This window comes from Anomaloglossus baeobatrachus, chromosome 9 (genome assembly GCF_048569485.1).
Source record: "Anomaloglossus baeobatrachus isolate aAnoBae1 chromosome 9, aAnoBae1.hap1, whole genome shotgun sequence".
NCBI classification, from domain to species: domain Eukaryota; kingdom Metazoa; phylum Chordata; class Amphibia; order Anura; family Aromobatidae; genus Anomaloglossus; species Anomaloglossus baeobatrachus.
The window spans coordinates 98,752,028-98,767,646 of NC_134361.1; the positions used below are offsets into that span (position 1 = coordinate 98,752,028).

The window sequence follows — 15,619 nt, forward strand, 5'->3', positions numbered from 1 at the left end:
CACAGAGCAGGTGCATTTATATGGAGACTTGATTACACACAGGTGGATTATATTTATCATTATCAGTCATTTAGGACAACATTGGCTCATTCAGAGATCCTCAATGAACTTCTGGAGTGAGTTTGCTGCACTGAAAGTAAAGGGGACGAATAATATTGCACGCCCCAATTTTCAGTTATTTATTTTTTAAAAAGTTAAAATAAAATAAGCAATACATTTCTTTCAACTTCACAATTGTGTTCCACTTGTTGATTCTTCACCATGGCATTAAAATTTTTATCTTTATGTTTGAGGCCTGAAATGTGGGAGAAGGTTGAAAAAATCAAGGGGGACGAATACTTTTGCAAGGCACTGTATCTTGTTCAGCCAATTCTGCCTCTGAGCAGTGCTATTGCGGTCCTCTCATCCCCATGAAGTGACCCCCCCAGGCTCCGTGTCCTCTGAGATCTGGTGATTTCATGTCAACTTCCAGTTGACCTGACATCACCGAGTCCGGTCCCAGTCTCCCTGAGTGACTGGGCTGTGGGTGGCATTTCTCCACTCATCACAGCCCTACATGTCACACACTCTCTCCGCTGCAGAGCGACGCAAGCAGGAGCGATGCTGGGCTGTGACGCTGGGCTGTGACCAGCGGTGAAACACCCCCCACAGCCCTGTTACTCAGCAAGACTGAAGACAGAAAAAGCCTTCCCTATCAGTTTTACAGAGATGTGGTCACTAATGCTGAGTAGTGAACTACCCCTTTAAAATGCATTCTCAGGCAAGCCAACTGTGCATGTCTATGGGAACACGGATAGTCAGCTGTTGATCTGTATGACTAGCTTAAAACCCAGAGAATGGATTCGGATTTCCCTAAGCTCGCTCTTTTGCAGAAAAATCAGGTCGTTTAAATACGAAGCGTGCAAGTAGTAATGTGTTATTATATTTTAGAAAAGTGAAAGGCTAATTTTATGTTTTGCATTTTGTGAAATAGTTATTATGTGTAATGCTCGCTAAAGAGCTTTCAAGATTATTATAGAAAGCGATGTCATACATTGTACCTCCTTTCAATTCCTCCATAAATGGCACAGCAGCGCATAATGCCGTCACTGGATATAAAGTGTATGAACCCAATTTTACTGTTTAAATATACATAAAATCCACACAAAACATTAAGTAACATTGTAAATGCAGTAGATTGCGTATAATGTCTTGTGATCCTGTGTTACAGACTTGTTTCTCACAAAGTAGTAATCAGAATTCTGTTAAATGCACATCTCTCAGTAACCCCTGCTGGTTTAGAGTCTCCGAAAAACAAACTCATTTACATTCTGGAAGGAGAAAATTTACACCAGCTGATATATAGATATATATACTGTGTGTATGTATATAAATATATATATATATATATATATATATATATACACACACATATATAAAATCTTAGGAAAACAGATGTATACAGTGTGTATGCGTATATGTAACTTGTGCCATATATGTGGCACCCCTGCGGCTCCAGTCGTCACAGGGTATTGCACCTCACTTAAGGTGCGGAATTCACCTTACGTAATGAGGGGGTTAATCACCGGTGTTCAACATTCACACTTTACATACAGCTTAGGAGCCTTCTCACTGGGGAGCTGGACTAGGGTAGGCAGGGGGTTGGCCATCACGAAGCATGGGAATTTCCCGGTCAGTAGGACAACCACCTGGGGGGCGAATTCCATTTGGAGCAAAAGTAGGAGCAACTCACACAGTCTTCAGTCAGTCTACCTGGGACATCAGTTCTGGAGCACGACTCCGCCATCTTCTCATCATCTTTCTCTTACACGGGGCCTAGGCTTGGAGCGGAACACTCAGCCCGGGTTCCCCATAGCTGGAGGGGCAACTCTTACAAAGAATCTTTTCCAAACACCTGTGGCTTCTTCCAATTTATCCGAGGCCGACTGGGCCCATCCCAGCGGTGACCAGTACTACTGCGGCAGCAACCAGGTTTCTTAAAGAACTGTGAGTAAAGACACTGAAACCGCAGCGGCCGACTCAGACTCTTATTACTGGCGCCGGCGCCCCACGCCTCGGCACCAACGGCCACCGCCACTACTACTACTTCCCTCATCATCCTCCCCAGGGCCCGCTCCACCTGTGGGGAGTGAAACCATCTCTGCTGCTACCACCATCCGCCCCGAAGGACAGCGACAACAGTGGTGGCTAATTCCTGCCCACGTACCGCAGGTGTCGTTATGACAAGCATTCCTAATATCCACCTTTTATTCCCCTTTTATTGTGGACACCTTGGGGCATGAAGCCGGGCAGGGCCCCCGTGACATCCCTGGAACCGACACCACCTGCCCGGCGACGAGTAAGGTAAACCCCCTGCCCCCTGGGTGCCACATGTACACATACTGTATATATTCCATCAACACTGAAGTTCACGATGCACTAAACCCTATTCCAAATCCACCAATAGGAGAGAGCGACCAATCAAAAGACCCGGGATGGGTCGAAACGTCGCTGCTTATCACTTTCTGTTCCCCTACCCATCACTGTTATTAAGCATCAATAAATGAAAAACAGCATTTAAATATTCCAAAGTCTTCATGCGAGTGCAGTTGATTCTTCATCTGGTATTGTTTGGATTACCCAGTTTGACCTGCACGTCTGCACTGAGCGCACACCAAAATATGTAAAGTAGTCAGTGTACAGCTTGTATAACAGTGTAAAAGTAGTGCCCTCCAGATAACTCAACACACAGATATTAATGTATAAACTGTTGGTAATTAAAGTGAGTAAGTTATAATGGCCACATTTTACCCAATGAGCCATGTGACTCATTAGTATTACAAGGTCTCAGGTGTGAATGGGGAGCAGGTGTGTTACATTTGGTGTTATCGCTCACACACTCTCTCATACTGGTCACTGAGCGTTCAAGATGGCTCCTCATGGCAAAACATTCTCTGAGGATCTGAAAAAAAAGAATTGTTGCTCTATATAGAGATGACCCAGGCTATAAAAAGGTTGCTAATATCCTGAAACTGAGCTGCATGGTGGTCAACACCATACAGCGGTTTAACAAAACAGGTTCCACTCAGAACAGGCCTCACCTCAGTCAACCAAAGAAGCTAAGTGCATTTGCTCAGCATCATATCCAGAGGTTATCGTTTTAAAATGAAGGTATGAGTGCTGCCAGCATTACTGTGGAGGTTAAAGAGGTGTGGGGGTGTTAGCCTTTCATTTCTTAGACATATGCCGCACACTGCATCAAATTGTTCTGCATGGCTGTCATACCAGAAGTAAGCCTCTCCTAAAGATGATGCAAAACAAAGTCTGCAAATAATTTGCTCATGACAAGCATACTAAAGACATGGATTACAGGAAACATGTCCTGTGATCTGAAGAGACCAATATAAACTTTTTTGGTTCAGATGGCGGCAACCAGGTAGGCGTACAAAGACTTTTGTGTCTTGCCTACAGTCAAGCATGGTGGTGGGAGTGTCTTGGTTTGGGGCTGCATGAGTGCTTCTGGTTGTGGGGAGCTACAGTTCATTGAACGAACAATGAAGGCCAGCATGTTCTATGACATACTGAAGCAGAGCATGACCCCCTTCTTCGGAGACTTGGCCCCAGAGCAATATTCCAAGATAATAACCCCAAACACACCTCCATGATGACCTCTGCCTTACTGTAGGAAATATTGCTAGGCACTATTGAGAATCTGTGGGGCATCCCCAAATGGAAGGTGGAGGAGTGCAAGGTCTCTAACATTCCCCATCTGTAATGTTGTCATGGAAGAGAGAAAGAGTATCCAGCATAATGGTGGTTACACACAATATAGACACTTTAAGCAAATAACTTGGCCATTTTCAATTAGGGGTGTACTCACTTTTGTTCCCAGTGGTTTAAACATTAATAACTGTGTGATGGTGGAATATGGGGGTTGTGTATAATTTTGTGTAGGTTCATATTTTAGGCGTGGTGCTCTGTCCATTTTGTGTACATTGTCCTGTTTGCAGGGTAATCACCCCCTGCCGGGCTTTTGTCCCTAGGTGTGGAGGAGGAGGGCCTGGAATCCACCAAACTCTCTGCTTACCTGGGAGATTATTCAGTCTCCCTGGGAAATATAAGAAGATTGATCATCTGGGGGAGAAGCTGCGGCTACAGGTAGCCCCCCAGAGGGATATTTAGAAATCCCGATTTCCCTGGAAAAAGACTGCTGGAGAATTGTGATTGATCCCCGTGACATTTATCCCATTACTGGACTACTTTACCCTCTGTGTGGTGGATTATTTTTATGGACTTTATGATTTGCTTGGAATAAATGTTCTTTGGATTATTCAGTCATCTCTCGCTCTGTTGATTGTGTGATATCGGAGAAGGACCCCCTGGCAGGCTGTGTGTTGAGTCACTTAGAAGGCACACCAAATTTACACTGTTATATATATCAAGGTCTTCAGTGTTTTCCCATGAATAGATATAATAAAATATTTACAAAAATTTGAGCATTGCATACACTTTTGTGATATACTTTCTCTCTCTTTTTCTAATATATATATACACACATGTACACGTAACATGTGTATATAAACATATATATGAATACACTCACATGTGTCGTCTTGCCAGCAGACATTAGCTGTCAAACTCTCCAGTTCACTATTGTAGCTATAAATGGAGAAATGATATGTTAAAGTCAGACATGTGTCTCTAAGTGAATATGAGTCAGACCCCTTCACCAATTTTATGTCCTCGAGGAAGTTGTCTGACACTATTTATAAATTAAGCATTGCCACTTCCATAAATCACCATAATGTTTCATTGTATTGACAGCGGTGCAGTAACCCAGAAGAGACGTCTGTAGATCCTCAGTTGTCAGTAGAGTAAATGGTGGACAGTGATAGAATAGATCCATCTATTGTAAAAAGACTTTACCATAGTTTATGTAGAAGTAATTTTTATATTAACGTTCCTTTGGTAATGAAATAAGTATAATAACCTTGAGTCACGTCTAACATGTCCCTGATATGTGCAGAGCTATGACCTCTTGTTGGGCAAGTATGCAACAGCTTACAGAGAAAAAAATCACATGTATTAATATTTATGAACCGGAACCTTGTGGAAATGATGGCGGAGAATTATCATACAATTACAAATCATTAAAGCTACTAGGGGTCATTTAGAGATCACAGTGTATTTGTAATAAGGACGAAATGAGTACAGACTGTAATGAATATTATTAGCGCCTGTACCAAAGTAATACCGGACGTTTTAGAAATGTTTACTTTTCTAATTATAGCCAAGATTAATATTGGATTACACAATTTTATCATCCTGGGGGCTGGTCTCCATGGATTATATTGGGAGATCTGCGCAGCTCCTTTCTGTTATTTTCTTTACATACATATTTAGTAAATTAGAATTGAAATGCTTAGGCTCCCATTGATGCGATAGATCACTTTGGTGCTCAGTATGGATACACAGAGGAGCTGTGACTGGCTGTATTTTAGGGCACATTTGATGATACTGCTGGATTTGCTATGGAAGCAGGGTCAATACCACTGTTCTGGGTGCACTGATATGTTGAGAGTTTCCTGGCATTGTCAAATTAGCATTTACCTTACCTGTACAATTAGCTTATGTGAGGGTTAGTCATCTCCATTATGCTCTGCTAGGGGCACTGTCTAATCTTACAGAAGGTTGCACCAGAAGATCAGAGCTGCATCATTACATGTCACACAGTGATTCTCCTGCTCTGAGCTATTGGGGGTGTGTCCTCCTTCCTCTACTGTGTTGTTGCTGCTGCTCATGTTTGGTCAGTGTCATACAGAGTGAAGAAATACAACTACACTCAGAGAAAACGATCTGATAACAGCCACTTGGACCTACCAACGTTAACTCATTAAATGCCATAAATATTTTATTCCACTTTGCAGCCACTATTACACCGTGTGTCTATTTCACATGAAAAATGCGGTCAATGGTCAACTGGCTTCTCTTTTTAAATGCATCTTTAATTTGCAGCATATTTTTTTCTCACCTGCCTAAATCTTTTGTGCATTGCTCTATCTATCTATCTATCTATCTATCTATATAAAACCTTAAATAGAACCAAAATGAGCATAGATACCCTGCAACAAGTAAGAAATTGTAATAGTACATATAGCAGGTGAAAACATTATTGAACATGTCACCAATTTTCTAAGTAAATGTATTTCTAAAGCTACTATTGATATGACTTTCTCCCTAGATGTCAGTAATAGCCCAACCAATCCACCTAGGCAAAGAAATCAAACCATAAATGTCCATAATTAATTTATGTGTAATAATTAGGGATGATCGAATACCTCAAATATTCAGCTTTGCGAATATCCGACGAATAGGTCGTTGCTATGCGAATATTCGATGAGCAATGTAAATCTATGGGAAGCCCGAATAGTTGCTATTCATCAACAATTTGGGTTTCCCACATTAAATGCCATAAATATTTTATTCCACTTTGCCGCCACTATTACACCGTGTGTCTATTTCAACATGAAAAATGCGGTCAATGGTCAACTGGCCTCTCTTTTTAAATGCATCTTTAATTTGCAGCATATTTTTTTCTCACCTGCCTAAATCTTTTGTGCATTGCTCTGTCTATCTATCTATCTAGATAAAACCTTAAATAGAACCAAAATGAGCATAGATACCCTGCAACAAGTAAGAAATTGTAATAGTACATACAGCAGGTGAAAAAATTATTAAACATGTCACCAATTTTCTAAGCAAATGTATTTCTAAAGCTACTATTGATATGACTTTCTCCCTAGATGTCAGTAATAGCCCAACCAATCCACCTATGCAAAGAAATCAAACCATAAATGTCCATAATTAATTTATGTGTAATAATTAAGGATGATCGAATACCTCAAATATTCGGCTTCGCGAATATCCGACGAATAGGTCGCCGTTATGCGAATATTCGATGAGTAATGTAAATCTATGGGAAGCCCGAATAGTTGCTATTCATCAACTATTTGGGTTTCCCATAGACTTACATTGCGCATCGAATGTTCGCAAATAGTTGAATAGCGGCAACTTATTAGTCGAATATGGACGTAGCCGAATATTTGAGGTATTCGATCATCCCTAGTAATAATGAGAAATGACACAATTAAAAAGTATTGAACTCATTAAGAAAATGAGGTGCAAAAAGCTTCATTCAAGGGTTGGTTTGTACTGAGCTATAGTCTATGATCCCATACTATACCTTACAGTGCATTAAATTCCATATGGATACAAGTAGTATATTTTTTTCTTATACATTTTAATTTGTATAAATCTGTGAGGGATATGGTTGTGATATGCTACAGCAAATATTCTACTTTACAGTTATTTGAAGTCAGATCTTAGGAGGTCAATTTTTACTTATGTCAAAGAGTTCTGTTTGCCAAATGTAGTAGAGTTAAGTTTGTTATTTTAGCTGTATGAAAATAGATTGTATGTTGTCTTAAATGAGTTGTCCACTTCTCGGACAACACCTTTTCAATCACTGTGTTCCCCTAAGTAAAATAATGCCACCTGTACTCATCTATAGCTCTTCTTAGGTCACACAATCTGGTCACTGTCCCCTTTTTCAGACCAGTTAGACATCGGGAGGAAGTCAGGGAGCAACCGCAGCTCTTACTTGCCCCAGATGTCAATTATATGCGAAGAAAGGATCAAAGAAGTGGTCGACGATTGGCCTAGAGAGTGTCACGATGGCTCTGTGCAGAGGATCTTGCAGACTAGAAGATGCTCTGCTGCATTTTCCTGAATTATATTCCTGACAGTAATTATTCCTCTGTGCAGAGCATCTTGCCTTTGGAGATGCTCTGCTGCGCCTTCCTGAGTTACTGACCTTGTAGCTTGTTTGACAGTGCAGGATTCCATGTGCTGATTACTCAGGTGTTCCTCCTAACTGGTAATTGCTGACGCTTCTTGCTGAGCATGCTCATACAGAACTTTGCCAGTTGTATTTTCTGGTTCTGTTGTTGTGCGGTTGCCTCTGCTAGTGTTATGATCTTTGTGTTCTAACCCCGGATTGTTATTTTACTTTTCTCTGTCCTTTCCCTGATATCCTGCCTTTTGACCTCGGGCTGTTACTTGACCACTAGGGATGATCGAATACTTCGATTATTCGGCTTCGCGAATATTTTCCGAATACCTTGCCGCTATTCGACTATTTGCGAATATTCAATGCGCAATGTAAGTCTATGGGAAACCCGAATAACAACTATTTGGTACTGTTCAGGCTTCCTATAGACTTACATTGCGCAACGAATAGTCGAATAGAGGCGTGGTATTCTGAAAATATTTGCGAAGCTGAATATTTGAGGTATTCGATCATTCCTATTGACCACGTCTCTGTTTCCTCCTTGAACCTATTACATTTTTTCCTGGATTTCTGACCCTCGGATATTGACCTGACTACACCTCTGCTTACTCCTTGTGCTCATATGTGTTCTTCCGTCACCAGACTCTGGATTTCCTGACTTTTCTTCCAACTGCATAACAGAGAGTCAATGCCAACAACGATGCATCAGCGCCGGCACTGGATCTCCAGGCCAACCGGTGGCCACTTGAGTATAGTCATTTTTATTTTACTAGGAGGAACATACTGATTGGGAAGGGATTGTCATTGTAGTGGAGAAGCTTTTTAAATACGAATAAGTATTCTAGTATATCCTAAGAGATGAATTAATAGTGAAATACTAAAAAAGTGTCCTATTTCCCTCGCACAGGAATCCGCGGGACTGACTCGTACATCCGTGGTTCATCTACCTGTAATCTAAAAACAACCTTTTCAAAGTTGCTGACATTTTCAGTGTGACATGTAACTTAATCCCTGATCTGTACTATTTTTCTTCTCTTGTAGGTTGTAATCCTTGGCAAACACACACGAGGCTACCACTATATGCTCGCAAACCTGGTAAGAGCTTGTATTATTCTGAGCACTCCAGCTCGGCGGTGCTTGCGTATTGACAATGTCTGAATTAATCATGGACAGAAAAGAACTGGTGAAAGGCGCTTTCAGATTCCCGAGAAATGATCCAGCAAATAAAAGACAGAATGTGAAATATTACACTTCACCTTATTCTTTCAATATTACATTATACTCTACTATTGAAATGAGTCGGCTTCTGCTGTATCGTATCTGCACAATCTTTTGAATAGCAATAAAACAGGGAATTGGCCAATTTGTCCTCTATTTGCTGACATAATTCGGACAAATGGAACATTTTGTCTACGTTTTGTGTTAAAAATGCATTTCGCTTCCAGAAGTGTATCCGGTATATTTTCCTCGCAGGTTTTTAATACAGAAATGCTTTACCTGTAAGCTGATGTTCCTTCTATATGACATGTCGCAGAGCTGTCACTTGCCATTTCAGTGTTTTGGCAGATTCTCATCCCAGTGCTCTCTATAGAACAGTTTGGAATTATGTCAAAACATGTGCATTGCAGGGTATGAAGATGAGCCCGCATTAAGCAGCGTGGATACTGTGGTATAGTAAGCTGTACTGGATTGTCAGATTAAATTTGTCTAACTGACAACTGGACAAGAGTGAGATTACTGTATATAGGATAATATGTGTCATATCCCGAAAAAAAAACTTTTTTAACAAAGAGTTCTGATTGTGTGAATACATAAATAAAATGTCCAGGGGAATAAAAACTATTGTTTTCATGCACCAGACCACTTAGAAAAATAGATAAACGCTGATCACCTTTCCCCATACACTTCAGGTCCCATTTCCGACATTAGCCTGACCATGCTGGTCTACACTTCCCAGTCCTATCCATAAAAGGAATCTGGCAGCAGGTTTTTGCTACCTCATCTGAGAGCAGCATGATGTAGGTAAAGAGACCCTGAATTCATTTGTGTATCACTTAAATTACTGACTGCAGCTGTTCTGACAAAATCAGAATTTTTAGCTTTGGTCATTTAGCTGAGCCCCAGGAGCTGTCCCTGCCCACACCAAGCTTTCTATAGACATTATAAATTGACAGTGAGGTGTCAATCACAGCAGGGGGGGTGTCAGACTTATTTGCATGAATTTCTAGTCCTGTAATGATAAAGGTCTTGCTGCTTAAACAAACAGCAAATTAACAAAGGATTGGACTGTGACAAAACAGGCATGCCTCAGTTTTCTGCTGTCTGTCTGTCTGTTTTCCTGTCTGTCTCTTTACCTGGCTGTCTCTTTTTTGTCTGTCTCTATCCCTGCATCTCTGTCTGTCTCTTTCCCTTTCTGCCTCTATCTGTGTCTATCTGTCTCTGTCTCTCCACTGACATCGTATTTCCTCACACATAAGCTTCTTATACTAACAACTTCCTTCATTGCCTATAGCAACCAATCATAGCTCCTATTAATGACCTGTAGCTCCCAGCTCCATTGACTTTAAATTAAGCATGTTTTTTGGCGAATGACTGTAAAGTGCGGGGTTAAAATTTTCCCTCAAAACATATTCTATGATGTTCCCTGAGTCACATGGGGCAACTTTGCTAAATGTTTTGATTGTAAACGCGACGGCGCGGATTCCTTTAGCAGACAAACATACACACATACATACATACATATATATTAGATTGGGTTGGCTTAGATAACACGATTTTATTATATGTTCTTCTCTTGATCAGCTTCATAGTCAACATGAGGCTCTTTGCCCATTATATGTGACGCCCCTGGACTAGTCCAGGGTGTCACAGGGAACTGCACTATTCTCTATCCTTGGTGCAGGGCCCACCCTCCTTGGTTCCGGGGTCCGCAACAGTGATTCTGTACCAACAGCACAAATCCTAGTCACCCAAACACTACACTTGTCAGGCACACCGGGGGCGTGGTTCCAGCTGGGAAAGGAACCGCCCACCTATGAGTCAGACAGGCTGGTGGGAGGAGTCAGTTAGACAGTTGGTAGTAACTGAAAAAGAGAGAGGACCTGGGGATTAAGAGCTCCCTGAGGAGTGTTTGGCTGGGTCGCAGACAGTGGCCTGTGCCTGAGGAGATGGAGACCCAGTCGCGGGAACCTGAAGGACAGGGCTGGACGGGGCAAGAGGACCGTCAGCCACCGGATCCACAGTAACCGGTTTGGGGGCCGAGCACACAGCGGGGGACAGGCCCCTAAGTCGGGAGGTAGCTTCACACAACCCGGCAATTAACCTGCAGCGGGAAGTAGCTTCACGTGCTATCTGCAACGGCTCAGAGATTAGCGGTGTCAGCACAACGGAGGGATAGGACTTCCCACACAGAGCAGTCACAAAATCCCACATGCCAGCTGCTAAGAGCAGGTCCCCAGTAAAAAAGAGGGACGGGACCCAAAGGTTTCAAGCCAACAGGGCCAGGGACACACACAGTACGCAGTGTATGGAGGAAGGCTCCAGTCCACCACAGAATCACTGAAAGGGACCACCGGACGTGCTGTCACCGAATGCAGCTGTACCAAGAGACTTTGTTTACCTCAGAGTCTGTGTCCACTGAATGCGTCATCACACCTGAGTGAGTACCCTGGCTCCCCAGCGCCTTGCCGGCCCTATATCAATATAGACTGTTCCTACCTATTCTCTACCCTGAGTCCCGGGGCCCCTACCTGCGGAGGGAATCACCACCAGGCTGCCCCAATACCATCAGCCCCGGAACTCCCATAAGGCAGCGGCGGTATTCCTTATTACCGCACACCGCAGGTGGCGTCACAAATATTCTCCCCTGTAAATAACCCTTTTTTTTCATCGAAGTGTCTGCCGAGCAGTCCGACTGCTGCTAGGGCGTCACAGTCAACATTAGGCTCTTTGCCCATTATATGTTAGCCCCAGGTGTGACATAGCTCCCCACATATTTATCAGATGTACCCATAGGTCTCCATTCACCTGACAGACACTAAAAGATCACATCTGTATGCTTTTTTTTAACTATATAGGAAAGATGTTGAGAAGAAGTCATAAAGGATCTTTAGGCAATTATTGCTGTAGTAGACGTGAATAAGTCAAGTGTCATGAGGTCAGGAAAGAAAGAACATAGGATCTGAAGTAAAATATATTTACCCTTTGCTGTGGTAAGGCAGAAATTACTGAAGGGTAGAAAATACCACTGCAAAGTGTGCTAGAGACTTAAGGCAATTTTTCTGGTGGACCACCATATTTAGATCATGAGAAGCAAAGATCTGAACATATGATCTTACCATGTATAACACATATTGCTAGGAAATATCATTATGATTTGCTGCAGTGAGAATAATTCAAATTTTTCACTGTAATCACATTGATAACTATTCCAGAACGTGTACATGAGGATGTACAAGACATACACCTGTATTCTCATATACGAACTTATAACACCTATTATAAATTTTAGGTTATATTCACATTACCGTTTGTGTCTCAGACTGCCAGGACCCAACAACCACTTTTTCCCCTTAGAAAGACACAGCACCGTTCTCCAATTTAAAATACCTTTATTTACTTTTTAGATTTTGGAGAGGCATGAGGAAAAAACACTCTCATCTTTACGTTGGCATAAAATTTGGCCGCAGCTTTTAATTAGGCATTAACTTGCCAACACCATGGGGTTTTGGGAAATTTTCCGACTTCCGGCCGTCCGGCGCGGGTATTTCACCACCACTTTTTCTACCCCTTCCGCCAAGAAGCAGCACAGCGCTAACAAGCTGCGACCCCCCCAAAAATCTAAAATTCCCTGAGCCACCTCCTCACATTCCTGCTAAACGATAACCGAAACGGTAACATTTAAGATGTACCCATCCAAGCGTAAGGAAAGCAAAGTTATTACTTTCCTACTAGCAATGCCAGACCAACACCCAATTTTTTTTTTTACTTTTTTTTTTAAGATCAACTCAGGTAGGCGCAGGCCAAACCAGCTCCATAACACATCCTTCCCTAGCTCTGTGTCCCATGAGCTGAAGGGTCCCCACAGCCTGGACCATCTTAAACCTGGAAAAGAAGCAGGGGAATTTGTACATATCTGACCAGATGAGGGTAAGGGGCACAGCTAGACAGCAGGAGACTAGATCTTTGTTGCCTACATGGATCACCAAGATGACCGGAAAATAGATGGCTCACTCAATCCTGATCACCTCTCTTAGTGCCCGCGGCCATGCAAGGCCCCGGTAACCTCTCCAATTTATATCCACGGCAAAGAAAATGAGGAACCGACTGCCAGGTGGGTGATCAGCTCTCTGTGAGGCCCACAATATGTAGGAGGGAGCAGGAACCAGACACTAGGGTGGCTTACATCTGTGAAGAAAAACAATGTCATAAAAGGGAATTCTTGAAACAAGCAGACACCTCTTCACCCTGGGGTGGTCCTGCCAAAAACCCCATGTACCCCGTTTTTGTTTTTTTTTTAAAAAAAATACTCAAAATCCGAATCTGAATCATATGTACTATAAAGCCAGCACTGTACACCGGTCCGTAGCCTCTTGCGTGTTTATCAAAAACCCGTTTTCAAAACAACTCTGGCCTAATGTTCCTCCTCATGCATACTTGCCCGTGAAGCCTCGGGAGGAAACTAATTCCAAAAGGGGTCCGTCCCGGATTCCGCCGCTGGCAAACACAAAGAAACCAGGAAAAACGCTGCATTACCAACGGAAACTGACCGGTAAAATGGAGGACCGTCTATGTAGATAAAAAGTGGTCCCTGTAACCCCTGCTCGCCTAAGGGCCAAGACCGACGCCTTCGGACATATCAGCCGGGGATGGAGAAAGCGATCCCAAAAAACGCTGAAAAAAGGAGTAGATTTTGCGGTGAAAGTAACAGCCCAACCCGGTACCTTTCTTAGGTCAGCCAATGACTAGAAAAAAATCGGCCCCCTGTTATCCACCCGCTTGCCGCTAATACTACGACCCTTCAATACCTTGTGCCCCACTAGACCATTGTCAAGTTAGTACAGTACCGCAAGTGAAAATGGCAAGACAAACCCCATAACCGCTTGCTCGCAACAGAAACCGACACCCGTTGGTAGTATAGATCCGCTAAATACTGCAGGGTACGTATTACTAAGGAATCCCCCATGAAATCATCATGCACTTCGCCTACTTGGTCACACCACTCGCTGCATACCTTACCATAGGCCCTCCATGTCAGTGGGGCAATGGAGGACCAGATCATCGGCCTCCCTTCACCGGGACGTCCCGCCACCAAGCTGGGAACTCCAACCCTTGATCGTGGGACGACAGATGGAGTTACTAGGACACCTGAAATTGAAATTACAATAGGGCGTGAGCCATACTATGACGGCAGCCGGGTACCTGTTTTGCCTTCAACCTTGCATTAACTGATAGGCATTCTAAAACCAAAGACCTAATCAGCCTAATTACTGAAGAGGGAAGTTGTAGGCAGGCGGTTAATAGCTATTACACACTAGCCTTGTCGAACCAACTGGTTATACACCCATCTCAAAGTCTCCCTCCTCCTTGTTCAACTGTAACCGCAATGGGGGAAAAGGCGCGATCAGAGTTAGGTTGCTCAGCCATGCCCGCTGGACCAAGCGTATGGCCCCCCCTTTTTTTTTTAACACCATTGCCTTGGGAACAACCCCAAAACCAGCTGGCACTACCATGCCGGGGAATGCTCCACCTACGGATTTGTCCATTCATTCTCTTAAAACAAGTGTGGCCGTTGAAAACTTAACAAGAAATTCCACTACACCTCAGGTCCTCATTTAGAGGTACCGGTAACCTGATTTCATGTTGGGAAAATCAAGTTCAATCTTTTCACTCCTGGGGTTGTACTCACGTACTAAAATCCATGTACCCCAACCTACCACTTAGTCATACGCTGGAGACGTATGCCGAGCCCCCCCTCCCCGGTAGCCTGGGAAAGGCGCCTTGGAACAATTACTGCCATGGAAAGGACCGTGCACGCAAAGCTGGAGCATACCTGCGGGTCCACCGGGCCGAAGGATAACAAGCGTCCAGACAATGGATAATAGCAGGTAAAACCTGTTTTCATCTGGCACAACAGTCCGGAAGAAAGGACGAACCCCAAAGGGGCTCTTTTTTTTTTAGATCCTTCTGAATGCTTTTCCAAATATAGATATAAAGGGAAAAAGGGGGGCAACATTGTTGATGCCTCATATGTCTCCGTCAGATTTAGGAGCCTCTTTAAAAGGCTTTAGCAGGTGCCAATCACTCTTCAACAACTGGTAAATAGCCAATAGCAAAGTTTTCAAATTTCAATTTGCCTGCTAAATAGTATGATCAGTAACTGCTTTAGCCCCCTCTATAGTATAATATTGGGGTGATTGCTGTCTGATCAAACATGGGATCGCCTTGTCAGTTATATGCACCTGTGAACAAAACTTAAAAGTGAGTTTATACTTTTTTAGGAGAATATTTATGTGGACATAATTGTTCCAAAAATAATAGTGCCCATCTCACTTGTTTATTGTAGTCTCCTACAGTGGGGAAAAACAATCAAGCAATGAAAATGTACGGAAATACACTTCTGACATTTCAATAAACGTATCCGTGACCAATATAGATCCCTTCTTTTCGATTACACCACTAAATTAGGGTGTATAAAAGGGGGCATTAGATCCCGTGATCCTAACGTCTTGTTACCCCTCTATACATCACTTGTAAAGCCACATCTGGAATATGGGATTCCGTTTTCGGCTC

General features: G+C 42.9%; 1 protein-coding gene across 2 annotated transcripts in view; it reads left to right on the plus strand.

Annotated features, from left to right (window-relative positions):
- Window positions 1-15,619, plus strand: part of GRIA3 (glutamate ionotropic receptor AMPA type subunit 3) — a 493,575-nt gene that overhangs the window by 334,265 nt on the left and 143,691 nt on the right. For both annotated transcript variants that reach the window (XM_075323906.1, XM_075323907.1), the window contains exon 5: window positions 8,870-8,923. In XM_075323906.1, coding sequence (XP_075180021.1) covers window positions 8,870-8,923 — 54 coding nt within the window. The remainder of the gene's footprint in view (window positions 1-8,869; window positions 8,924-15,619) is intronic.